This window comes from Schistocerca americana, chromosome 1, assembly GCF_021461395.2.
Source record: "Schistocerca americana isolate TAMUIC-IGC-003095 chromosome 1, iqSchAmer2.1, whole genome shotgun sequence".
NCBI classification, from domain to species: Eukaryota; Metazoa; Arthropoda; class Insecta; order Orthoptera; family Acrididae; genus Schistocerca; species Schistocerca americana.
This window is the reverse complement of record NC_060119.1, coordinates 472,566,757-472,593,440: the sequence shown is the minus strand read 5'-3', so window position 1 is coordinate 472,593,440 and position 26,684 is coordinate 472,566,757. Positions and strand designations below refer to the sequence as shown.

Sequence of the window (26,684 nt, the reverse complement as noted above, 5' to 3'; positions counted from 1 at the left end):
TTTCTTTGTTTGTCTTTACCATTCCATAATTGCAATTATCATAATATAGACAGAATAATTTAATTTGTAAAACAGCATTGATTTTACAAAAGCTTCAGAATGTCTGCAAGGAAGAAAAGAAGTTTCCTCTTCTTTATTCATTAAGAAGTGAATTTAAATAAATGCTTGCTTCATACAAAGTTCTTGGTTTTGCAATTGGATGAGTTCATTGAAATGGCTCAATGATGCAATAATGAATACACTGACTGGAAGCCCGAGAACTTTACATTAATTCAACTCATTAGGAAAGACAACAAGATAATGTCAATGCTTGCCTGTTTCTCCATCACAGTCTGTTTGCTTGCTGTGCGGCTCTCGCTTCGTGAAGATGATTTTTCTTTTTCAAGTGAACCTGCCTGCTTTGAGCTAAGACCTAAAAGAAGACCATTATAAAGTTAACATTTAAATGAATGTTTCAGTACTGATATAAAATAAATTGCAGTTTCTCCTTTTTTTACACTTGCCTTTCCTCTCCTGTGAAGGTGGCATGAACTGTCTGGTTGGTACAGAAAACCTGACATTCTTTGAAGTAAGTTCCTCTTGTTGATTTGGCCCATAAAATTCAGTTTCCCTTAGTGAAACAATGAGCATTCTAAACAACTCCCAATCACCAAATGACATTTGGAGAACCTTCAATTGATAAAATAATAATATTTTAAAATGAAAGTTAAAGAAAAACAGAGGACACAATGAGCTAAAATTATTTACTTTTACCCTATACAAGTGAAGGGTTGTTAGAAGCACAATGATTGCTGTATATGCCGCAAATTTCATATTAAGAAGAAATTCTTATCTACATTCAAAGCTGAGCTTTTATGATTTCAAATTTTATGTTCTGTTACAATTTTTAAATTATTTGATTCCTTCTGATTTTCTTCATCCACAGAAAACATGAAACTTTATTTCATTATGTTCAGTAATATAGGTATGTCAACTTCACTATCGCACACCAAGGTGAAAGACTGAAACCCATAATTTAGTTCTTAAACATAGAACAACAAATGTAAAACAATTTAATTCAATATGCACCTTTTTAAGCTCCTCCAGATCACAGTGCAGTAAAACTCTACCATTTATATTGTTATCACGAATTACATTAGCATATTTTGAAACGGAAGGAGTACTGAGATCTTCAATTTTAGCTAAAAGACTGCAAACTCCATCAACAGTTAAACCCGAAAGTTTGTTCTCCAGAACTTCTTCCTGAAAAAAAAAAAGAAGGGGGAAATATGACTTGAGATAGTCAAACTAGTTTATTTTCTTTCAACTGTAGCAAGAGAATTTGAGATTTCTAATTACAAAAATTTATTAAGATAAAGTTTCAGAATGATAACTTACAGGAAAACTTCGACCTATGGTCAATGGTGGACAGACTGATGGTTGCTGTAACAATGGAGGATGAGGCATAGGTTCCTGCAACGTCATCCACCCCTGTGGCCAGCTAACAACTGGTGCAGGTGCATAATTTGATTGCACAGAAGCACTTCGTCCAATAGGTCTCTACAGTATGAAAGGATGTCTCATTAGGAAAACAAGATCATTAGGCACCGTAAAATGAAAAGCTATTTGTAGCCTACAGTAAAATACCTTTTAATTAATTACAATTTTGCTATGCCTTGAGAACATGAAATAGTTGTGCAACACCACAACAGATTAAATATTATAATTCCTTCCGACCGCGTTAACTAGCTCATAAGGCTTTCAGAATTTCAAGTCCAACAATTATTATTAACCTCAACCCATGGCTTGTGTCACTGATTGTTTCAAAATTTATGTGACAGCATTCCACAGAACTTTCAGTCTCTTTTGCCAAACCCCAAATATTCTACATTTGTATTATTACACTTGCAACCAACAGAGAAACATAACAATGTTTTGAATGTCATAAGGAAATCAACAGATCCATTTTTCAGTGTACTGTTGAAGTACACTAAAACTGATAAAGGTGCTCACCTGTCTTCTAAGTAAGGATGTTTTGTTGGCAGTTGCCCACTGTGATGGTGACCACATTGAGTGCTGCTGTGCAACTGGTATTTGTGGGGGTGGAGATTTTGCAGCAAATGATGATCCAAACTGTAATCCGGTGTCATCCATGTTCTGTTGATCCTCTGTTAATGCAAGCCAGAATCAGATGCAACACAGATGCTGTATGTGACACACTCATAAATAAACAAAATATATTAATTTTTTGTTATCATCATACGAACCTTTAATTACTTTCTTTATGTAGGGATCCAAATTGATTGTGAATGGCAAAAATACTTTCATGTCGCTAACTAGCAAAGTATTTCGATGGTAAGTCAGGAATATATCAAATTTCTTCTCATCTCTGTCCAGTTCCAATAATGGTTCTACATCTTTTGAAATTGGAATCTGAGGGCGAACTCTGAAACAACGAAAAATATTATTAATGAGAAAACCAAATAAGGTAGATAGGACACTGAACAGCACTTTACTGTATTACATATTTCACAGTAGCCAATTAATCAACCATTATCGCTAACTAATCCATAACTCATGAAACTTTTAAAGTGATTCTGTTACTGTAAACTGACTGACGTACATCTTACAAAAACAATGCTGTTCAAAAGCATGAACTATTACCTACTGCACAGCACAGACTTTGTCATTTCCTTCTCCCCACAATCCCAAAATTTGTAAACATAACACAAACAGAATGACTCTCCTTGGGATACAACATTTTAATGTACTAGTTTACTAAGATAATGCTTTCAAGAAGTTTAATTGGAAATGAGACTGCCCTTGTCCATCCTTATTTTCACAGCAACAAGGGTCATATTCCACTACCAACCCAACATGGGGATAACCTAGTCAAACTCCAAATTACCCAAAAAATTGTCTCTTTTTCTCAAGGTAACTAGTTCAATAATAATAGCTTTCTGCTGTACACACACACCTTCAGAGCCAGATAGTTTTTCAAAATCTGACAGATCAGGCCTGGGATAGCTTCTGCTCATTTATCAGCTTGTGTGTAGATTATATGAACAGCAACAGACACTTCACCTATATTGACAGTTCTCAGTACACATCAGAGCGTGCCATGCAGCATTATATAATTAAGCAACATTTAATGTAAACTCCAATGACAGACTTTATTTACAAGTTTGACTACACTAACTTATTTTTCTATTGTATTTTCTACAGCATTTAATCCTCTGCATCTCCTTTCTGAAGCACCAGTTTCACCTCTATACTAGTCTCTTACACTTACGTTGGGTACCTTGCTTGTGCTCCCAACCTCTTTTACCACTCAAGCTTAATTTGTCTTGTCTCATGCCTTCTTCACTTGCTGCATCACATTTCCCCCAAAGGAAGAGCAATATATGATAGCAACATCCTTTATTTCAAAATGAAAACATAAACATAATATTGGCAATATATGCAACAAGAATACTTATATTTTTTCAATCTTAAAAATTATTACTCCAGAAGAAAAGTATTAGCTAGGAAAAAATAAATTAGCAGCAATATGTACACATGCAGAAGGCGTGAAAAGCTCATTTCAAACCGTTGATTAGGAACGAGACCAACATATGGAAGACTGTAGTAGCAACAGCACTGTCAAGACTGCTTTACACGTGTGAGCAGCCTTGCCATATTCTTCTAATTTTCTTTATCTTTTCGTATTCTAATTACAACAGTGAGTTTAGCTTCTTGAGTTGTTGGTGTTCACTGAAAACATTAAATGGTACATGTGAAATATCTTATGAATTACACCATTGTTTTCAATAACTGGTCCGATGCGCTTCTCTGTGCTGCTCTCTCTTGTACAAGCATTTTCATCTCTGCATAACTACTGCAACCTACATTCATTTGAACACCCAGATGCAAGACCTGTCTGCTGCATCCATCCAGCACATCCTACTCCAGCCCCGTCACAGACAGACCCTACTGTATCACACCTGTCAAATGAGAAATATAATATCCCACCTCTGTAATAACTCCTGCACAGCATTTTATGTGGGTATGACCACCAACCAGCTGTCTGCTTAAGTGAATGGGCACAGCAAAACTGTGGTCAGCAGCAGAGTTGATCACCCAGTGGTGGAGCACACTGCTGAGCAGCACGAGCAACACTTCAACTGTGGTTTCACATCACAATCCACAGCTTCTGGGTCCTACCCCTAATGTTAAATCCTCTGAATTATGCAAATGGGAACAGTCCCTGTAACACATCCTTTGATTTTATAAACCTCTATACCCCAACCCTACTAACCCCTTCCATAACAACACCTGCATTCCTGCCCCTTATGACCCCCATGTCATTCATCCTGCACTTACCCTCCTCCCTGCAGTCTTCACTTTCTTCATTCTACTTCCCTCCCAATCCACTCCTTATCATCATGGACTATGTGCAATTCCCCCTGCATCTGCCAAAATGAGGTCATCATAGTCACATTCCTATCATCCTTGCTGACTCTCTCTCTCTCTCCCATCTGTCAGCCACCCTTCCCCAACTTCCCCTCCTTTTCCCTACCTTTCTCCCCACCCTACCCCACCTGAGACAACACCTAACCCATCTAGTTGCAGTGCCATCACAATGCAGTCAGCAGGGGACAATACAGCTGTGAAGTTGTATGTATGTGCATTCTGTTAGTTTTGAAGAAGGATTCATCCAAAATCTCAGCGATGTTCTCAGTCTTACTAACTATTCATATTTCCTAACACATAAGCAACCACTGTCATTAGAATGTCAGAACAATACTTACTTGTCATACAATGACTTCAGAGATGTATTATCATCAAGTGATTCCTCGTAAGTATCATAATACAATATAATCCATGATGTTCGGAACGGCCACTGCTCAGTTATGTTTACCCAGCTTGCAAGATGATACCAGTTGAAGTCTATCTGAAAAGCCTTTAGCAAACGACCTAAAAGTAAAATAAGAAGAAAAATTATACAGTAGTAAGCAATGGCAATATTATAAAAAAGGGAAGAAAATGTACTACACACCACATTCCATTACAAAGATATTTCCGTTCCGATGGTATTTTTACAATTAAGAAAGTACACAACACACTTCAGTTCCATACAATAAATATTTACAAATGTGGCTAATCAGTCAGAAAGAAAACATTTTACCACAGGAAGTAAAAGATGACATTCTGACTTTTCATATTTATAAGTGTCAATAGCTATCTGAGGCTTTGTTAGAAATCTAAAATGATACTGTTTCACATTTATTACTTATGTAGAGGAAGAAAGGGACAAGATGCAGGAAGAGGGATTGGTGATGGGATGGGCTGAGAGAACAAAGGAATGGGAAATCCTTGAGGAGAGGATGTGGGGACAGTGGATTAGCAGAGATTGAGTCCTGAAAGATTACTGGAGGAATGTGTTGCAAGAACAATCTCATCTATACAGCTCAGGAAATACTGTACTGGAGAGAAGAAATCAGATGGCGTATCTCGTGAAGCAGCCATTGAACTCAAGCATATTGTGCTCAGTAGCGTGTTGTGTCACTAGGTGGTCAACTTTGCTCTGTTGCCATTATTGCACAGCATTTTATGTCAACATGACAACTGACCAGCTGTCCAATGTTGAATGGCCACCGCCCTATGGCCTAGAGCAAAGCTGACCACCCAGTAGCAAAAACATTGCTGAGCACAACATGCTTGAGTTCAATGGTTGCTTCACAACCTGTGTCATCTGGATCCTTCCCTCCTGCACCAGCCTTCCTGTACTACATACAGGTAGATAGGAATTACTATTGCACATCTTTCACGCCCATAAAGTTCCTAGTCTCAAGCTACCCCACAGTTTCTCCTGCTAACCTCTCTAAGTCCACGTCTCCATATAATCTGCATTGTGGAATACACCTCACTGGCTCCAGTACCTGTGCGTCACACGTCTAGCATACATATCCGTCCCCCTCCATCAGAGCAGCTAGCTACCCATTCCTAATGTCTCCTCATGTCTCCCACCTCTTTCTCTGTCCACCAACCAATACCTGACACAACCCACATCCCAGTCCACCAGTAGTATTGCAATCCCGGCAGTCATGTCCAGCTGGCACAATGCAGGAGTACAGGTGTCTCTCTCTCTCTCTCTCTCTCTCTCTCTCTCTCTCTCTCTCTCTCTGTGTGTGTGTGTGTGTGTGTGTGTGTGTGTGTGTGTGTGTGTTTTATGGCTCGACATTTCTCCTATTTAGTGAGTGGTCTACTTCACTCCTAAATTATTTATATTAGAAGCTAGCAAATTTGACACAGATTTCATTTATTTAAGTACAGATACTTCGATCAATTAATTCCTTATTAAGATTTCACTAACAACAACGTTTCATATGAATGCACTACACTATAAAAACAAAGGTACAGTTCAACAACCAAAATTTTACATGGATGTAATAACCATAAAGAACAGCTATAGGAGCACATTACACAGTTTACCTGTAATGTAAACAACATTCAAGAGGCGCCGCATACTACGAGGATTTACATCACTGAAATAATCATCTGTCAACAGCATTTTTGTTAAGTCATGTGCTCCACCAACACGATTTAAATTACTGCCCAGGCTGCTTGCAACACTTTCACTCAGCTTCAGTTTTCGAGATCCCTTTCGTTTCAGTTTATCTGTGCTGCTAAATCCAGATTCAGATGACAGACGTCGACCAGAAACCTGCCGCAAAAAAGTATAACCTCCACATTTCATAAATATGGCCTACTGTGATAGATAACACATTTAAACTTATAAATTATTTACAATTATAAAATATAAAATCAATTTATTTTATTTAAAATGAGCAAGAGGTAAGAAGAAGAAGAAGAAGAAGAAGAAGACGAAGAATAGGAAAAACAGGAGAAAGAAAAGAGAAAAATGTGGTTACCAGCAGACTCTAAAGCTGTGTAATCAACAACTGCGTGTCAAACAAGTAAAATTCCCAATGTAAATTGTGTGAAATTTTATAGCACTGAATCAAAAATGAGAAGAATAGAGAATGAAAGGAAAGAATTAGTGATATTGATAATACTAAGTAAACACTATCAACAAAATTTTAGCCAAAGTAATATGAGCAAAACTTCATTATCAAGCAAAACAAATTAAACAACAATCTTCTAAACAAACATTACCAAAAGGCATTCCACATAAGCCAGCAATGAAGAGTAGGAAAATACAGCCCAGAAAAATATTTCTTCCTTCTTGGACTCCACCAATTCTCCAGGACCATATTTGTCTATGCTAGTGCCTCTTAAACAGCGTATTTAAAAAAAGTGGTTCATATTCTTACAGGGGATAGTATTGGTCAAAACTAAAAGAAGTCCTGAAATAAATACTTGTCGATACATCTTAATTATGTCACTGGGGAAGGCTGTCTTCTAGATGATGTCTGCTTGTACACCACAATTTGGGGAGATGGTGTTAGATCACGAGGGAGAAGATTCATCAATATAAGTGCTGGTCAACTTGTACAAAAACTGCAGGCTTTGAAAGTTACAATGAATAGAAAAATGGTAAAGCAGCAATTACACCCCTATCATGAACATATGATAGAAATGGGCACAAATAATTTTGGACCCAGAATTCATTTCTTTCAATGGATTATTCAGCAAACTGCTGCATTGCTGAATTTCCAACATTTTGTATTGCTTACAGATGAGGTCTTCCTCAAATGTAGTAGTAATGTTTTCAGCTGCTCCGAGAGACCTGTTGGTGCGATAAAAATTCAGACAGCACACTCACCTCAGATTACCACAAACTATTTTCTATCAATGTGGTGCCAGATAACTCAATGGGACCTTATTTGCTGCCACCTATTTGAATGTTGCAAGTTATCAAGTGTTTGTTCAAGGCATGCTGCGACAACTGGTGTAAAATGCACCTCCTTTTGTCAATAAAAGGGTATATTTTCAATTGGCTGGTGACAGTGATGGTCTGGCAGAAGACATCCTGTCCTACGGTTAGTGCGATCACCAGATCTTTGTTCTAGCACTTTTTTCCTATGGAGTTACACAAATTGTTGTGTGTGAGACATTATTAGAAACTGAAGTAGAATTGCCTGGTTTATTGTTCACAAAGGACAAAGAGATTTTTGACAGGATGCAGCAAGATTTTGTGTGTCACTGTAACACATGCATTGAGACTGATAGTCATAACTTTTAAAAATCATAATGAGCTCACACTGTTGCTATAAGTGCAAGCTACTTCAAGAAAAAAAATTAAATACGCATTTCTGACTATTAGTTCATCTCAAAGGACTCAATTGAGAATTCTATAAAAGCTATACAATTCCGATCCTAAACATTTGCAACAGCATGTATGTCATGGAAACTGTGAAGGGTTTTCTTTGTGATCATCCACTGAAACAGTGTGTGTTCAACTTTAAGAGAGATTCTGAACTATTATTGTTTTCTTTCTTACATTCTTCCAACCTACCTCTTTAGATCATACGGTCATAGTTCCTTGCCCTACCCTCCTCAGCAACATTTTTCTTCTTTCCTCCTCCCTCCCCACATTGTAGCCTCATCCTTTTTCTCTCATTCCTACTTTTCTTTCCCTATGATTCTTTCATCAAGGTGCTGCACAATTCAGATTCAAAGCACACATATTGAAGTGCACATGACAAGACTAAACAACATTAATGAACAATTTTTCATCAAAACTGTTAGATGTAGATGTTCTATTATTTCCACTTATGCAAGGAATGGTTATTAACCTGGAACAGGGGACACAAAAAAAGAGAATTCGTAAAATTTATCATGCCACATACTACTCAACACACTTACTGATGAAACTGCGCTTGTTGTGGCTGCCAAAGCAACATTTTCCTCATTTTCAGTCCACGTAGCATTACTCTTGTGGTGGTGCACTGCTGTTGCCTGAGCAACCTTTACTTTGCGTAGCCCTGAATTCTGAAGATAAAATGGCAAATGAACCATGTTGCGTAGATAGTCATGGCCACCAATGTTTGATTCGCTGAACAGGCGCCGACTATTGACTTCAACAGCCTGCATGACAAATTCATTTTAGGTGTAACTGACATTCAAAAGCTTTTATACAAATGAAGTGCAAAGCTTACACCACAACCAAAGTCCTTGAAGCACAAGAAACAAGTCAATTCTCTAACACTATTCACACAATTCTTCATAAAACAAATTACACATAAAGTTGCATTATGAGTGGTGCTAATAAACATTCAACAAAACATATCAGATCTTCCACGCAAACAGAAAAAAATCTAAGACACAAGTAACAAAAAATGAAAGAGGAAACAATTAGCAAAACTTGTCAGAATAATTATCCACTGTCTTTAGTATGTCTATCATTACTGCAGTGGTGTAATAAATATTAACACACAAAGACTGAGATTCTGAGAAGAATATCGCAAAACAGAGGGAGCAAAAATCATTAAATAATAGTAATAACAAGGATACTGCCTGTAGAAATTCTCTCTATGCATTCCAAGTTAGGCAGACATTTGGTTAACATAAAAATTTGAATAAAGGAACCAAAACACAATCATGCCATACATAACTGAAAATGGTGATTCCATGCTCTGTAGAATTAAAGCCTGTTATTCACCACTTTATTATTTCACTGAGGCATACCATTCCTCCTTACAGTTGCGTATAAAACAGCCACCCAACCTTTCTCTTGCCATTCAGCAATTACATAAAAGAAACTACATAAAACCATAAAACTTAATTGTGAAAGAGTATGATGACATAATTACAGCTTCAAATGACTATATTATGAATAAAGGTGATACATGGCATAATATCAATATGTTGGTCCAAGTACATTTTCATTTCCAACTGTCCCATTCCACTGTGGAAGAAGATATCTGGATTTCATTGTACCTCCTCTATCTACAGTGTGGCACATTAAACCTTAACAGTCCTCTATTTATTCAGATTTGTGAAGTGCACAGCAAACCTTTATCTTAAGGAAAATATCTTTATTAGTCATAATGTAAGGACTAACTGTTTCTTGCAATTTTCTAAAGTTCTTAGCAGCTTCACAAATGGTAATAAAAATGCATTGCACCTACTCAGGATTCTACCACGTCAAGCAAATTACCCTCAAAAGTTTCAAAGAGACAAATTTATCTTGACTGTCTACCAAAAACCTGATGCAAATGACAAGGAACTCTTGCAGTCAATCATGGAAGCTCAATCATGAAAGTTCAGTCATGTATAATTTGTTCCATAACTAAATAAACAAACAGAGAAACAGTCAATAAGGCACTAATTTTCATGAAACAAATTATATAAAACAAGCAGTGCAAAATGTGAGGAAAAGAATAAATTGGTTACAAAGAGATACCGAAAAACCTCAAAAATTGAAGAAAAGTATGAAAAATGAATGAACAACATATAAAGTAAATGTTTTGCCTTCAGAAAGAGGTATGGTGCTGAGAACACCTAATAAGCGCAAGCAAAAATCTTCTCATTCTGATGTCTCTCTCTTGTTCGACATTAAAGAAAAATGACAGTATAATACTGGCTGAGTTATTTTGTATGTACTTTCAGTGGAAAAAATGTATTAAAAAATTCAACTCATGACAGAAATAACCAACTCCTGTTCCCAATATATCATAGATAAAATGACTTCTGAGAGAATCACTCTAAAGGCAGAACTCCTATGATGACATACAGTAATTCTACAAACAATGATTGCACTGTTTCTCTGTTTAATATGAGAATGCAGTTTAGAGTATGTACATATACAGTTTTCTCATTTATTTGAATATCACCAGGAGATATTTTCTTCACTTTCTAATACCATGATGAAGTGATAGAATATACATAATGGAGCAATCAAATTGAAAAGTGAAAAGAGAGATTGTTTTCCCACAGAACATGAAGTTATATACCTTGTCTTTGCACCAGAGCATGTAACAAGGTAGTTATCTGATGAAGATATGCACACAAATGATTCGATTGACATCACCCAAGCACAGAAGAAGAAATATAGCCTTCCAAACTATAAAGTCAGCAACAAGCCCCTCTTACATATCCTGTAATGTGACATACAAAACATTCACTGGTTACAAGGGTTTCCCCACATAATTTGTCCCATAGACCTTTATATATTTTACATTTAGGAGAGAAGGGGGTGGAGGGTGGGCAGCAAGGGTATAAGCGTATGAATGGTGTAGTGAAACCACTATCATGAAATACTTTTTCTTCTACAAAATAAGTTTTTTTACAAGATAAAAATTATAACCAATTTCACAGAATTGAGTCCTATTAAATGAATGGTTGCATTTATAGCATTTGTTGGTGGACTGTTAGGAAAAAATATTTATCATTCCACAGACCTAAACTGGTGCATGCAGTCAGTCAGTCTTCTATGCCACTGGGAGTAAGCATCTGAATAGCACTATAATATTTAAGTTAATTCCTCTCAAAGGTGAAACATATGATGTGGAACACTCAAACATATTCTGAAGTTATAAGGGTGGCTGAAAACTGATAACAAAAAGAACCATAACAATACACAAATGCAGTAAATGCAAACATCAACTTTTCCACAACAGCAGTCAACTGAATACTAACCTGACTAGCAATCTGATTGAGAATGGACAGAAAAAATACAATATTAGTTTACTGCATGAATGCCAACTTATCACATAAATTCACAATAAACATTTAAAACTGGCACAAACCTTTGCAATGACGTGAGGATCAATGGCAAGGATAACAATGAATGGAGACATGGAGTCTGAGAACAACATATGCACTGCATCTAAGACAAGTAGCACTTTGTCTTGTTCACAGCTGTCAAGTCCATCAACTATAATAACAAGTCGTGTTTGTTGACTAGTAAAGCTGTCTAAGCATTTGACCTGGATAGAGAGAGAGCACAAACATTTTCATATAAAAGTTTGTCAAGAAATGGAATTTTAATTATCTAGCAATTCACTCATTAGAAATTAGTATGCTAACTTTTACTGGCTTGAAACAAAACTTTTTAAATGTAGTTTCTCTAGTATCACATCCTGGAAATTTCAAAAAACATCTTAACCTGGCTTCTTGCTCACCTTGTTATACTGCATCTGCCTTGATTCATTCTATTGGGTGACTTCCCAAGATACTCCCTAACTACCTACATGACCTTCATCCTTTTCATTAGTTTCTGGCAGTATTTCTCTCCACCTCCTTTCTGTCAATTACTGAAGTCTCCTGATGTATAAGGGATTTTGCTTCTTTCCATTAAACTCTAAACTTTTTATTACAAAATTTTATAAGAACTTGTACTGCATTTCTTACAATAACCAAAACTCCAAGACTGGGACAAATGGGGTGGGTATGGGGGTTAGGAGAAGGGATGTGACCATTACACCCCATCCCCCCTCCTTCCCACACCCATGCATACATAAACAACATACACACATGTACATCACTGCAGCCACAGGTTTACAGCCTTTTCAGTGTCAGCCACAATACCTCTGCTAAGATAGACTGACACACTCAATCATCTATGATGGATGGATCATGTCTAACTGATTTACTACCTGCTAGCTAGTCCTGTTGAAACATTTGTAAAAAACACTAGCACTATAAATTGTCCTGTGTATTTGTGGTAGTAAAAGTACAGGAAGCTGTACAATTATTTTGCACAAGGAAAGAAAGATACAAACAATAAAAACATGAGAAAACAGGTAGTACTTTAAGTATATTATAAAATACACTGTCAAGTCATATTGAAGTGACCATCTGTTAAAAAGACTGATTAATGGCCATTCACAGTGCAGACTGCTGTGAGACGAGTCAATGAGGTTCTGAAATGTAACGGCAGGGATGTGAAGCCATGCAGACTCCAGCACCATGGCCAACTGCGCAAGATTTCTCATCCTCAGATTTCTCGCCTGAGGACTCATGGCACTAGCAGTCCAATCGAGGTGGTCCCACAGATTGTTGACTAGGTTTAAATCCAGGAAGTCATCCTGGTGCTCTTTGAGCCAACACATACACTGCAAGCTGTGCGACATGTTGCATTGCCCTACTGGTAGGCGTTATCGTGCTGAGGAAATAACAAATTGCATGTAGGGATGGACATTGTCCCAATAACAGGCACATACTTGTGCTGATCCACTGTGTCGCCCAGAATGATGAGATCACCAAGCATTCCCCACACCTTAACATTCCCTCCTCCAGCCTGGACCCTTCCAACAACAGTTGCAGGGTGTTTTCAGTCAAATGTTCCACACATTACCTGCCAATCACCATCTCCCCAATGAAGCATAATATGCAGTTCATCTGAAAAGGCCACCTGTTGCCACTCATTCAATGTTCACTTGAGGTACTGGCATGCAAATTCCAGACTTAGAACTCCTTGAACCTAACTAACCTAAGGACATCACACACACCCAAGCCCAGGCAGGATTCGAACCTGTGACTGTAGCAGCAGTCAACTTGAGTGCATGAACCAGGCACGTGCTGCAGAGGCCCATAAGCAGCGATGTTCACTGAACAGTCATTGAGGAGACACTGTTTGTAGCCCTTTGGCTGATCTGGGTGGCCAGTTACTCAACAGTTGTACATCTATTTGTCCGTACACATCTCTGCAGCCACTGTTCATCCCCATCATCTATTGCCCATGGTGCACACAGCTGCTTTGGCACTGGTTTTGGATAGAGCCATTTTGTCATGCATGGTATACTTTAACTATGGAGACACGCAAACAGTTAACAAACTTAGCCTTCCAGAAATCTTTCCACCTTTGGCCCAAAAGCCAATGATCATGTCTTTTGGCAGTGAGGTAAATCCTTCCACTTCACGTTAGGACAACAAGTGCACCGTTTCCCGTATTCCCCCTGACACGCTGTATATCCTCCATTGCTAGTGTTGCCACCTGTCATCTGCATGTGGGTACTACATACTGATGTCATACACATGCAGTGGTAACATTAATGTGACTGGACTGGGTAATTTTACACATATAAATCATTATTCTACCTTATGAGTCTTTGACATCACACACAGGTGTTGCAGAGTTGCTGTTGAGAATGCCCACAAATGGAACACTGGGATAATTAGCAACTTTTATTTGTGTATTATTCGCACATTAGCTACAATAGAGAGACAAAGAACATCTAAAAACTGTCAATTATCTGTATATATAGATATTCACTTACATACAATTTGGCACACTTTAAGATCCAATAGATCTTCCACAAGCTTACCATTTCAGTCATGAGGTTGACTTCAGAACGAAGAGCCTGAAGGAATCCCTCAGATTTCAAAGTATCAAGGCGAGCTATTGTCCTCTGCAGGTGCCTTCGCTGGGAAAATAGAAGTGCCTGCAGCATCTGACTCCAGGTATATAAATTCGCCACCACTATAGAAGCGAGTAGAACACCCAAAGCTATCATTAGTGCAACTACCATGGTGCCTTCAAAAGTGTCCTTTTTCCTATCACAAAATGACAAAATGCTTTCAGTTGTACATTTGCAAACTTCAAAAAGGAAATACATACAATGATAATGTAGCAAATACACTGCTAATGTATACTACCGCTAAATAAGTAACTTAGCAAAAGCATATCTTCTACATAAGTAATTTGCAAATATCCCTGAGCATGTAAGTAGTATGTATGCTTCCTTGAAATTTAATACATCAGTTATAATAATGCTACAAAGCAATGGGCATCTAACTTATTTAACTTACCCATTATCTAGAACATCAACAAGATACAATGCCAGCATGGAGACTTCTCCCAATACAGTAAGGAATGCAAATTCAAATATAACCACATAAGGCAAACAGCACAATTTCCGCCAACGCCATGCAGAGGTTGACTTCACTGAAATAAAATCAGTTCTGTCACCGAAACACGAAGCAACAGAAATAACTACAGAAACACAAAGTCAAATGAAAATTATTGTTTTCATAGTCTACATGACAATTAGTTCTATGCCACCTACCTGCTTTAGGTCGGAAAGCCCTATACAAACGAGTTGCAAATGCCCCATAATCCCTCTCTATTGAGTCATACAAAGAACCAAGCATTTGCACCACAGAATTCTCACCTCCAGTTGTACTGCTAACTCTGGTCTGATCTGTGAAATAGAATCTGGAAAAAAAAAAAAAAAAAAAGAAGTAGTCAGACAACGGTCAGTGAGTAGCCAGCAGCAATGTCTCAAGTAAACTGTGAAATGGAAACTGTTCTATTGTTATAAAACAGAACTGACATGACTATGATGATGGCTCTTCCAAACTGAGTTTCTTTTTGGATATTGGAAGGACATCCAAACAGCAACACAGACATTTCATAATAAATGCAAACTCTCAGAGTTGGAAATAAAGGCAAATGAGTTACAGGCAGCCAAGGGACATAGAGGTCATCCTAACCTTTTTTTTGCACTCCTAGGCTTCACATGACTACTCCTAGTCCTCCCTTTCTTTTATTTATTCATTTTAGTTTTCTACTCTTACCTCACAAAAAAACCAAGATACAGGCTGTTTTTCAATCTGTTGTTATTGCCACATCACAGACTGTAATATCACTTATGCTAGACAAGCAATGTTTTTCTACATTTACAGGTACACTCACCTAATAGGTTGTGCAGTTATTCCATCATTCCAGTGTGAACCAGGAGGATGACAAAACATGACTTGTAAGATTAATTTCAAAGTATTCAGCTTCCGTGTCAGTGACACATTAAAGTTGTATGGCCAGTACCAGTCATATCTAGAAAAAGGAGAAATGAAAATTGATAGACGAAAGAATCTGAGAATTAGTGTATTGGGCTTCAAAACAATGACAGCAATTGCACAAATATTTGAATGACTATGGCTTTACATGGAAACAACAAGTAATACAATCCACAGTAACAGTACATTTGAATAAATATTTCACTTTACTTAATCATTCTGTGGATCATAAAATATAAGACACACACTTACCTCTGGCTTCCATACCATATAACAACAAGGAATGTGTAAATTAGGATAAGAAGAGCTGCAGCTGTACTGACACCAGCCACCCATTGGCCAGAAACCAACCCAACCAAAACACCAGTCATCAGCAAAATGTGCACAACAACAGCCAACAATAAAGAGGAAAACTGGAATACAGGATCAATCCACTGCCGGGCAAAATTCTTCATTTCCTCTGTAGGGAAATAACAGTAACAAAAATAAATTGTAAGTGACAGATATGGAAGGTAAACAGGGAAAGAAACAGATTACAGTGAAATGCAACAGTCACAATGATAATAAGAATGAAATTGATAAGGGACCCAAAAAAATTGTTGATAATGACAAATACACAACAATCAAAAATTTTTACTTTATCACCTAACAATATTGATATCGTGAGCATTTTTTGGGGCGTAGGATAACTTTTTTTTTTTCTTTCCTCAACTGATATCAAGTGAATTCTGAGACACTGGAAAACCAAATTTTCAACTACAATATCAAGGGATAAAAAACAAGTTACAGCATCATTCAACCCAGTTCCAGTCATTTCTATTGTGCAAAATGGGAAAAAAATCTTTCAGGGTGAAAAGTTTCGTTTCTTAATTTTTAAACATAAGGTAGTAATAATAAAAATAAAGGACAATCAATCAGCTTTGTTTGCAAATGTGGTGGAATAACACAAGGACTACATAAATAGCACTGTACCAGGTTACAAACTTAAACTCAGTTAAGAAGCACTGAGGGCTTCAAAAACTTAATTTGTGTTGGTTTAAGCTTTTATGTATTTGTTACGTAAGTTCTGCACAAAGCAACTGACATATGACATAAAAATTCATTCTTGCAGTGCTGTAGTCATCATAAGTTAAAGCTAAAACCATTTATCATTGGATACTGGGAACTATCTCCGTGTAGTTTCTACATAAAGTCAAAATGAAGTAACACTGACTAAAAGAAGAGAGTTTAAATTGATGGAATGAGGCTTACACCTCTTATGTGTTTAATTGTGCTATGCATGTCTGGTATGTGGTCCTCAATTACAGCCTAAGAACAACTAGAAGTCATTGGTTGTGATCTTAATCCACTGGAAATCAGAAACTACACAAGGCATCAGCATATAAGATACAGCCCATACGTTAGAGTGACGATGGAGATAAAGCGAAAGTTACATCAAAATCATTCATGCTGTGTCCAGAAATGGGTTTTTGTGTTGGTTATTGAAATCTCACACAGCTAGGGGCCACACTAGTTTCTAGCTTGGCCCACTGGAAACCAGAGACATCACAAAGTGTCTGAATACAGAATAGCAGCTGGCAAGGTTATAAAAGATATAATACTGTACTGATGGATGTTATGACCCAGAATTGTTGGGTCTTAAACTAGAGAAATAACATCAAATCTACAGATTTCCACTTGCAGTTATGGGGAAGGAATCAAAGACTACACCAATGAACGAATTGCAATGACTGCTGTGGGAGCGATACATAGTTGCTGTGTTTGGTTTTAGTGGTGTATTTTGCACTTACTTTAAGGTGTTAGCAACTGCATTTATTTAGATGGTGCACCAGATTTTGCTCTTATGTGACCTCTGATTTCATTTGTACTTTCAAAGCGGTAGTATTTCATGCAACTGCAAACCAGTTAACAATTTCTGAATATTTCCATATGATTTCTCATAATATTACATACCTCTGAGCTTGTTGAGGAGGAAGGATTTTCCACTTCCCCATTTAGCATAAAGACCAACAGTTATTGGCATTGAAAGTGAAGGTTCACTCAGTATATCAGCCAGGGCACTGCTATATAAGTCGTAGCCTAGCATGTTTTCATTGTCCTCATTAGTGTTCAAGCGGCCTGCAAAACAATTATGTTTTTAAACTGAATCTTAAAAGGCATAAACATCTTTCAACATTTACTTCTGTGGTAGACAAACTCTTGACTCCAATTAAAACATAAAAAATGTGTGAATAATAAACAAATACAGGAATGTTTTGTTTCAAAGTACAATAGCTTTCATTTTACTGATGAATGACATAACCAGTCCATCAGTTTGCTGTTATCAGTTTCGCCCTTTCTATACCATTATCCTTAGACAATATCCATCATACCTTGCAGCTAAAGAAAGAGTCAAGAAAGAATTAGGTTTAAAGTCATGTCAATGTTGAGGATGACAAGAACAAAGAAAAAAAATCAGCTATGTCCTTTCCAAAGAAACCGTCTCTATATTCATCATAATGAATTCACAGAAAACCAGTCAGGATGGTCAAACAGGGAATCTGAAACCCGTTTCTCCCTAATGCGATTTTAGTGGCTTAACTTCATCCAGGTGGCAAAATTAATAAAGGTGTCATAGTCACCAAACACAACCACATATTAACAATTTCTGTACACAAAGATGACTTCAGTATGAATAAATGAAGAAGGGGTGCAGTAGCAAGCATCTGAATCTTGTGAACACTGCACATTTTTGATGGAATAAAATTACACACATCCAATACATCATAAACATTTACAAAAGAATACAGATATCCTGAATCTAAGTGCTATTTCTTGTATAGGGATGTTAGGAACATTTACCAAAATAAATACACTGTCTTGTAGAAAACATCCAGTAATTCCTGAATTGATACGATAACCCTTTTCTTCCTTTACTGATATTTTCATTGGATCTGTGAACAGCTGTATGTGTTTGGAAAATGAATATAGAATCTCTCACTTGAAACTATACTCAACAACAACAATAACAAGAACAACAACAACAGTTATCATGAATTAACTAACGACACTACAAATTCTGACACTGCGTAGTACTCATCATGGAACTGTCACTGTACCACAGTAAACTGTATACAACAGCACTTTTTCTTTGTCCTACCAATCCTTTCTGTTTTAGAAATGGCTTTGGTGCTGATGTTTCTGTTTCTGCTTCTGCCAGTTTACAACTCATCTTTAGTTTTTGTTATTTTTCCTTGGTAAGTTTATTCTGATGACCATTGGCAGTGGCAAAAACAGGGAAACTTGAGGAAGGTATTACAAACACTAGATACAATTAGAGTGATTCATCCAGTTTATTCTGAAAAGCATGTGGCTCTCAGAATTATACATCCAAGACATTACCATGGTACATAAGATTGAAAATATGGTATAAAATTCACTCTCAGGACACTACATCCCACTGAGTAAGGGGTACCATACCTGCTTTAAAATCTTGAATTGAGTGATACTTGGTTTAAGAGCAGAACTTCCTTACCAAACACTGAGGGCACCTGACAACAAATGTTACAGAACCTGTGTCTCCCACCAGGGGTGGCAAGGGGAGGACTATGGGGGCTCTAGCCTCCCCCCGATCCCCCCCCCCCCCCCCCTCCATGGAGTATCATATTACACTGGATAAAATGACTTCAGATATCAGCAAATATATTACTCCGACAGATTCAATCACATTTTTTACCCTGATCTCCAAAACAGTTACCAAAAACTACTTTAAGCAACACCAAATTTTACCAGTTTGTCGGTACAGGACCCCAACTCTCCTTTTGTTAAGCCATATTCCATTCCCCCAACCCCCCCCCCCCCCATTAGCCCCCACCCTTGACCGACTTCTAGAATCGACCCTGTCTCCCACAGTTACTTCAACTTTAAATATGCAGTCAAAAGATACATACACTAACAAAGATAGTCAGTAAGTGTCAATTTTTTATTGCAAACCATAACAATATGAAAAATTCTGAGTAGATTCTCTCATAAACCTGTCTTGCAAAATTTTCAAGGCCAACGAAAACAAACTCTACCGTCAATTTTATGCAACGAAACTTCAATGACTGACTGGATTCCCCTCCCCTTCTGCTCTTTTCTTCTACTTCATACAATATTTCAGTTTCGAATGATGCACAATGAAGGCAATCACACGATGAGTTAAAATTATACTCCACGAGTTAAAATTATACCAATTGCACATTTACAACAAACACATAAGAAACTAAAAAGGATCATTCCAATGTTCTGGCTAAAAATGATTATTTAATTTTTGTCTTTTTACAAAATCTAATTTCTTGGCTATGATCCTATAAATTTAAGAATTATGAAAAATAAGGCTGTGACAGCTTTCTAGAATACTTAAGTGTAGTAAATCACACTCATCAAATTCCACAATATGAGAATACATTAGTGTAGAAATATAATTTACAGTTAACAATACTTACGAGCCCCAAATATCTGTCCTAGGATTGTTTTTTGATGATTCATATCAATATTGTATGGTGTTTCACCTGCTTTATTTGGGCAGTATAGGAGTTGGCTGTTCTTTGGATTACGCAGCAGAATTTCCACTATGCCCTACGACAAAATCATTATTACATTTAAAGGTGAAATTTGGCCAGTTCTGTTCATTGCTTACACTCACAAGAAAACTCTTCAAACATAAAATCCTATAAAAGTTCACCTTTGAACGTGCACGCATAGCAATATGAAGTGCGGTGTCTCCTTTTTTATCAGCAGCAGAAACTTTTGCTTTCTTGTCCAATAGTAACTGTGTAATTTCTGCATTTCTTATTCGAACTGCCCTTAGCAATGCTGTATCACCATCCTGAAAGAGAACATGTAATCATTTTTAAATAGATTCAGATTAATTTATATACTTATATGTTTGTCAGGATGTCAACAAATAAGTCACAGTGTACCATAGGGTAGCTTTTTTGTTCCTGGTATATATAAATGATTTACCTCTTTACACTGAAAGCAAAATTATTCTTTTGGCTGGTCATACCACCAGCATAACCACTGGCACAAATTTACAAGATACCATAACAAAAAGCAAAATGATATTTGAGTCTATCTCACAGTGGCTTGTAACCAAAATGGAATACATGGTAACAGGTATCCCTGGCATACAGAAACAACTGAAATAGTTAAAAACAAATAAGCCACCAGGTCTGGATGGAATTCCAATTTGGTTTTACTAAGACAATGAAATCTCAAAGTGGCCTTGATATGGAAAGAATAACAGAAAATATCAACATATTCTATTGCAATCTTCTAGATAATTTCACTGAAGAAGCACACACATCAGTCAGTATTTGGAAATGTGACTGCAACTGAAAGATATATTGCTGAATCAAGCCTTGCCCACTCTAGTTTCAGCCCCAAAGACAGCCCCTAGCTTGCCAAAAACCACCTGCTCCATGGAAAACTGTTCAGGTGCCTAATTACTATATTTATATTTTGTTTCCATTGTAGTTACTTAATTAGAAACACTTGACATAATTTCTAAAGTCTGTTTAAACAGTGCCATAAACATCTTTATTTACAAAAATTTGTTCTTATTTGTTGTAACAGTTTTTTAACTTTTTTGAAAGACTGATTTCAGTCGAGTAACGGAAGACTATGAACTGATATACAGGGTGCGGCAGCGTTCATATTGTAATTTGACTTGCGTAGTACAATGACGTACTGCAGGAATGCTCGCCAGCTTGTGCTGCATTCGTGTACTAATGAGCTGCCATTTCGAGTGTGATAGTGATACGGAGCGGTGGAGTGCACAGCACTGTGCCTTTACTGTTGAAAGTTATTTCAAGAATAACGACTCTGTTTTTGCTACCCAGCGCCTATTTTGGCAACATTTCAACTTGGGTCATCATGGGAAAGTTCCAGATGGATGGACCATCGTGAGGTAGGTATGTGCACTTCCAACAACAGGTTCTGTTTGCAATGGCAAACTGGGAAGAAGTGAAAAAACTATGTGGACACCAGAAGCTGTGGAAAATGTTAGTGCTGCACTGTTTCATAGGCCAAAAAGATCTGCTCGTCGTCATGCGCAAACTGTGCATATGTCTGATCGATCATTCAGGAGAATATTGCACGTAGATCTCCATTTTCACCCATATAAGCTGCAGATTGTTCACTAATTTAGGCCTTGCATTTGGGTTTCACGTCAAACAATCTGCTTAACCACGTGTGATCTCCTTTGCCAAAATCCACAAATGTTGCACGTCATCCTGATGTCAGATGAAGCTCATTTCGAGTTATGTGGTTCAGTAAATAAATAGAATATGTGTTACTGGAGTGATGTAAGCCCGCATGAACTGCACATCAAGCCCTTGCACAGTTCTCATGTCATAGTGTGGCGTGGAGTTGCTTCTTTTGGGATTATTGGACCTTACTTCTTTGAGGATGACAGCAGTGTGGCTGTAACTGTCACCAGTGAACGCTACCTACGGATGCTGCAAGACTTTGTTCTTCCCCAATTAGATATGGTGGATGTGGAACAATTATGGTTTCAACAAGAAGGAGCAACCTTGCATACAGCCAGAATTTGCATGGATTTCTTGCAACAGACATTTCCTGGTAGAGTAATTTCCCGTTTTGGTGATATTTCCTGGCCACCCCGCTCACCTGACCTTCCATGTGCAGACTTTTTCCTTTGGGACTACCTGAAGCAAAAAGTGTTACGAACATGTTGTGACACCATTCCTGAGTTGAAGGATCGCATCAGAACTGCCGTCAGCAATGTCCCAGGGAATACGTAACGCCGAGTTATGGAAAGCTTCCAACACCGCCTACATGAATGTGTTGTGCAGAGGGGCTATCATTTGACAGGAGTCATATCCAAAAAGTAATCCACGCAATTAACAATGACTTACCCATTAGTAAACAGCATACCTTTAACTATTAATTGACATAAGAGGTAATAAACAAATTACAGTTACTGCCAGATGGTGTGTTTTTAATATGATACTATGAACACTGCCGGACCCTGTACATCATGTCTGTAGCCATCTCAGACATGTAAGAACGTGGCTAAAATGACCAATGGCAGATAATCGTCTCAATATTTTGTGTGTGGTGTCCATTCATTCAGACAAAATAAAATCACTGCAAGTCTTCTTTATTTAAAAAAATGGTACATAGTTAGATGCAGGAAGGTGTCAAGATGAATTCTGTTTTTGTTTAAGTAATGCACGTATGTGAGGCTTTTTGCACATATTTCCTTAATCCCATCTTCTGTTTTGCTCTTAATATTACCAAATTGGTAACAAAGATGTAACAGTATTTCAAACTAAACTTAATATATTCAGAATAATAGAACATTTGCATCATCATTACAATCAAAATTTGCAAACTATTGTGACAGACATTTGCTCTAATGAATTTATTGTGGATCATGGATTTTTTTGTGTGCTATAACTGTATAGAACAGAGTGTAAAGTATTGTATTCACACTTTTCAACGGACTGATAGACAAAATTGTAAAATGCAGGAAACATAAAATCAATTATGACTCACAACACCTAAAAATTATTTGGTCTGAACACATATTAACTGGACTTGTCTCTTGACATCGACACTGAGACACGTACTGACACAGCGGTCTGTCTCAAAACACACCTTTCCAAGAGCACATGCAGAATATCCAACCTCTCCCCCATTAACTCAAATTAGACCCCTTATTAGTTAAAATTAAAATGTGTGAAATACAGCAAATTCACTTAAAACCAATATGCTGCACACTAGAGCATCTGTCAAAAAGAATACTGCACACCAGAGTATGGCATTCAATCCAGGCATCGATTGATACGACACGAGGGTAGAGATGGCAGTTGGCTAGTCACCGATAGTTAGAGAGATAATGATGGGGTTGGATATGATAGATTGAAATGATAATGACTTGGAAATGAGTGATCTCAAGCTCTTAGCAGCCACAAGGCCTGCCAGTGCAACCAGACTTCATTTCTGTCATACATTCCGAGGTCCCACATGTGCCAGTTTCAAGACGAATGGCAACGAAGGTAGAAATTGGTTGTCAGTGTCTGGTATGACTGGAGTAGGTGTGGGATGCCTGCTTCGGAGTGCAACTCAGTGACCCTGCTGAAATGCGGAGCATGAAACGCTTGCCCCAAGGCTACATTTTGTAGCACCTACAGCTTCTGTATCTTGTCTGAAGCACCATAGGCCCTCTTGGAGCACACTCCAAACTGAGTCAACATCAATATTGAAATAAGTAACAACACAATGTAATTGTAGAACACTGCTATTAGGTGCATTCAACAAATTGCTCACTGCAATGAAGGTAAATCTGACAACTATACAGAGTTAAATGAAATGACCTGCTTTTTTTCCGCATTGTTGATTTAAATCCTACTGCGTTCACTTTATCAATGAATGCCAACATTACAGCTACCACTGACTTGTGCTATCTTACTGAACCTCACTGCTGAACTAGTGATGCCCAATACGTTGGTTGCCGTACCCTTATTTGTTCTGTAGCTTTGGTAATGGTTACTAGGTTTTGATGTATTTTTGTTTTAAATAAAAAGGTGTGACTGCTCAACAACAGCTGTGGGGAAACATAAGATCTGGAAGTGGAGAACAGGATTTACTGCGAGCTCGTTTTATGTTTATAATACTGATCAGATACTAATGTAGCACTGTAAAAACCAATAGGAAAAATGATGTGCAGCTAGTACTGTCCTCAAAATTTCTAAATCAGATGAACCAACTTACAAATGGCCACAGTTTGTTACAACTGTCCAGGCAAGATAACAGTCATTCTAACATTGTGATCACATTGCACAATACAGTACCCCTAACTGTAGTAAACAATTCTCTTCTACCCACTGATTCTACCTATGCATCACTATCATAGCAATACACCTCATGTGAGCAAACACGTCAATGTTTAGCGTACACCTTTCTCGGATTTTGCTCACACTGCCTCATTTGAACACATTTGTATGATGATATTGTGCCCTTTTACGTCAATAAGCCACAGCAGCATTGGCTTTCCCATTTCCAAATCATTTAATAACCTTCACAAAGCGAGCTTCAGTTAACACTGATTTTCCCAATGTCAAAATGGGTCTACATGTTTATCGTTTTTCTGCTGTCAGTCACTTATATTAGAACACTGACTGACGTCATTTGGGTGGACTTTCATGTGATGCATTCTCCACAAATTTTGGTGTAGTAAATTCTTTCTCCAAATGCAACACAAAAATCAATGCTGTACCTTTGTTGAAGTTTCCAAATCAGGATTAGCTGTCAGTAAAAGTTTCACCATTGCTACATTGCCTTTCTCAACAGCCCAGTATAATGCTGTTTTCCTGTCCTGGAACAAACAAAACACATCTTTTACACACATTAAAAAGCATCATCTAATGTTTTAATTTAAAACTGTTATCAAAACAGGTTTCAAATTTCCATTTCATGTATTAGCTGATTCACAGTAGTTCTGCTAAATTTAATTCTTCCACCTAACATTTCTCAGTTGTATGCCATAATAAAGAACCTATTTGCCACATAATCAAGTTACTACAAATAAGTGAGTGAAGAACAAGCTTTTGATGGAAATTATTTAAACATTTACAAGTGCATAGTATTTTTTCATTTACTTTGGTAACACACGAGATATATTGTCTTGTATCAGTTACATAAAAACTGTAGCCTCATTCACCTGTCTCTGGCACAAGTGCTATATGATTTAGATCAATCATCAATGGATAAATAGATCTGTCATATTTCATCACATTAACACATGTGTACAATCTTTGGAAAAAGTTCTTTCTGTATTCTGTTTGCAGTCATCAAACAAAAATATCCTAGAGATAGCAATCCAACAAGGACTACATTTAAATCTGAAAAACTCCACAAGCCTATGTAATTATATCCACATGCCTTGTGTGTTCACTGTAGCTGTAAAGAGGTGTGTGTGTGTGTGTGTGTGTGTGTGTGTGTGTGTGTGTGTGTGTGTGTTTTTGTTTGTTTGTTATGTCTGAGGAAAGGCATTGTCTGGAAGCTTGTCAATAGCTTCAGTTTTGTTAACGTGCCTCTCAACATCTGAACTGTATGGTGAGTGGTCACATTCACTCTCTGTTATTCAATTAACGTTTTTCAGAGACTATTACTTACAAGTCAAAACATAGAAAGATGCTAATTATGTCAATGTTTTGCATTCATATTTTGTGTAGTAGTGTCTAGACCAAAGTTACAACACTTGGTTCAAACTAAAATATTCTGTGCATTTTGTGACCAATTTGCTTCATTTAGACCAATCAGCTCCAAGAAATTTTATAATGTGATCATTTTACTTACAAATCAGTTAGTTTTATGTTTTTCAAGGTTCAGAAAAGAAGTGAAAGCTAGTTATGTGAAAAATGGTACACTATTACCTGACTGTTTGTTGTGTAAGTGGTTATATATAATTATCAATGCTATACTCTTCTTTTGGGAACACTTTATTAGCCAAGATCACAAATATATGTACACTGATGTCCAGTCACATTAATGACCTGTCCGAAGACTGAATAACTACATTTTGCAGCGCAGACCACAGCGTGATGTGCTGCAAGAGATTCAGTAAGGTTCTGGAAGGTACTGACATGGATGTGGTGCCATGCCAGCTCCAGTGCCTTTATCAGCTGCACCAAGTTTCTTGGTTGAGAATCCACAGCACCAACAGGCTGATTGAGGTGGTCCCACATATTCTCGATTACGTATAAATCTGGGGAGTTTGGTGGCCAGAGGAGTATGTTAAACTCATTCTGGTGCTCTCTGAGCCACACACATACATTGCAACCAACATACACTGCACCTGAACCGTGCACATACACTGCAAGCTGTGTAGCTGTTGCTTTGTACAGTTGGTAGATGCCATTATGCTGAGGAACAAGAAACTGCATTTGAGGGTGGACGTAGCCCCCCAAGGATAGATGTATACTTGGGTTGATCCGTTGTGCCTTCCAAAATGATGAGATCACCCA

At 37.4% G+C, this 26,684-nt stretch overlaps 1 protein-coding gene across 7 annotated transcripts in view; it reads right to left on the bottom strand.

The window, feature by feature from the left end:
• Nucleotides 1–26,684, bottom strand: part of LOC124603631 (kinase D-interacting substrate of 220 kDa B) — a 388,427-nt gene that overhangs the window by 48,152 nt on the left and 313,591 nt on the right. For 6 of the 7 annotated variants that reach the window (XM_047136417.1, XM_047136415.1, XM_047136416.1 and 3 more), the window contains exons 8-27: nucleotides 24,935–25,033; nucleotides 20,372–20,515; nucleotides 20,133–20,265; nucleotides 17,620–17,784; nucleotides 15,919–16,126; nucleotides 15,566–15,703; nucleotides 14,937–15,085; nucleotides 14,680–14,815; nucleotides 14,196–14,424; nucleotides 11,676–11,855; nucleotides 11,566–11,577; nucleotides 8,791–9,012; nucleotides 6,454–6,685; nucleotides 4,770–4,935; nucleotides 2,247–2,425; nucleotides 1,993–2,147; nucleotides 1,378–1,539; nucleotides 1,069–1,242; nucleotides 504–669; nucleotides 315–412 (exon numbers count right to left, since the gene is read on the bottom strand). In XM_047136417.1, coding sequence (XP_046992373.1) covers nucleotides 315–412; nucleotides 504–669; nucleotides 1,069–1,242; nucleotides 1,378–1,539; nucleotides 1,993–2,147; nucleotides 2,247–2,425; nucleotides 4,770–4,935; nucleotides 6,454–6,685; nucleotides 8,791–9,012; nucleotides 11,566–11,577; nucleotides 11,676–11,855; nucleotides 14,196–14,424; nucleotides 14,680–14,815; nucleotides 14,937–15,085; nucleotides 15,566–15,703; nucleotides 15,919–16,126; nucleotides 17,620–17,784; nucleotides 20,133–20,265; nucleotides 20,372–20,515; nucleotides 24,935–25,033 — 3,147 coding nt within the window. The remainder of the gene's footprint in view (nucleotides 1–314; nucleotides 413–503; nucleotides 670–1,068; nucleotides 1,243–1,377; nucleotides 1,540–1,992; nucleotides 2,148–2,246; nucleotides 2,426–4,769; nucleotides 4,936–6,453; nucleotides 6,686–8,790; nucleotides 9,013–11,565; nucleotides 11,578–11,675; nucleotides 11,856–14,195; nucleotides 14,425–14,679; nucleotides 14,816–14,936; nucleotides 15,086–15,565; nucleotides 15,704–15,918; nucleotides 16,127–17,619; nucleotides 17,785–20,132; nucleotides 20,266–20,371; nucleotides 20,516–24,934; nucleotides 25,034–26,684) is intronic. The other variant, XM_047136413.1, reaches the window with a different exon arrangement.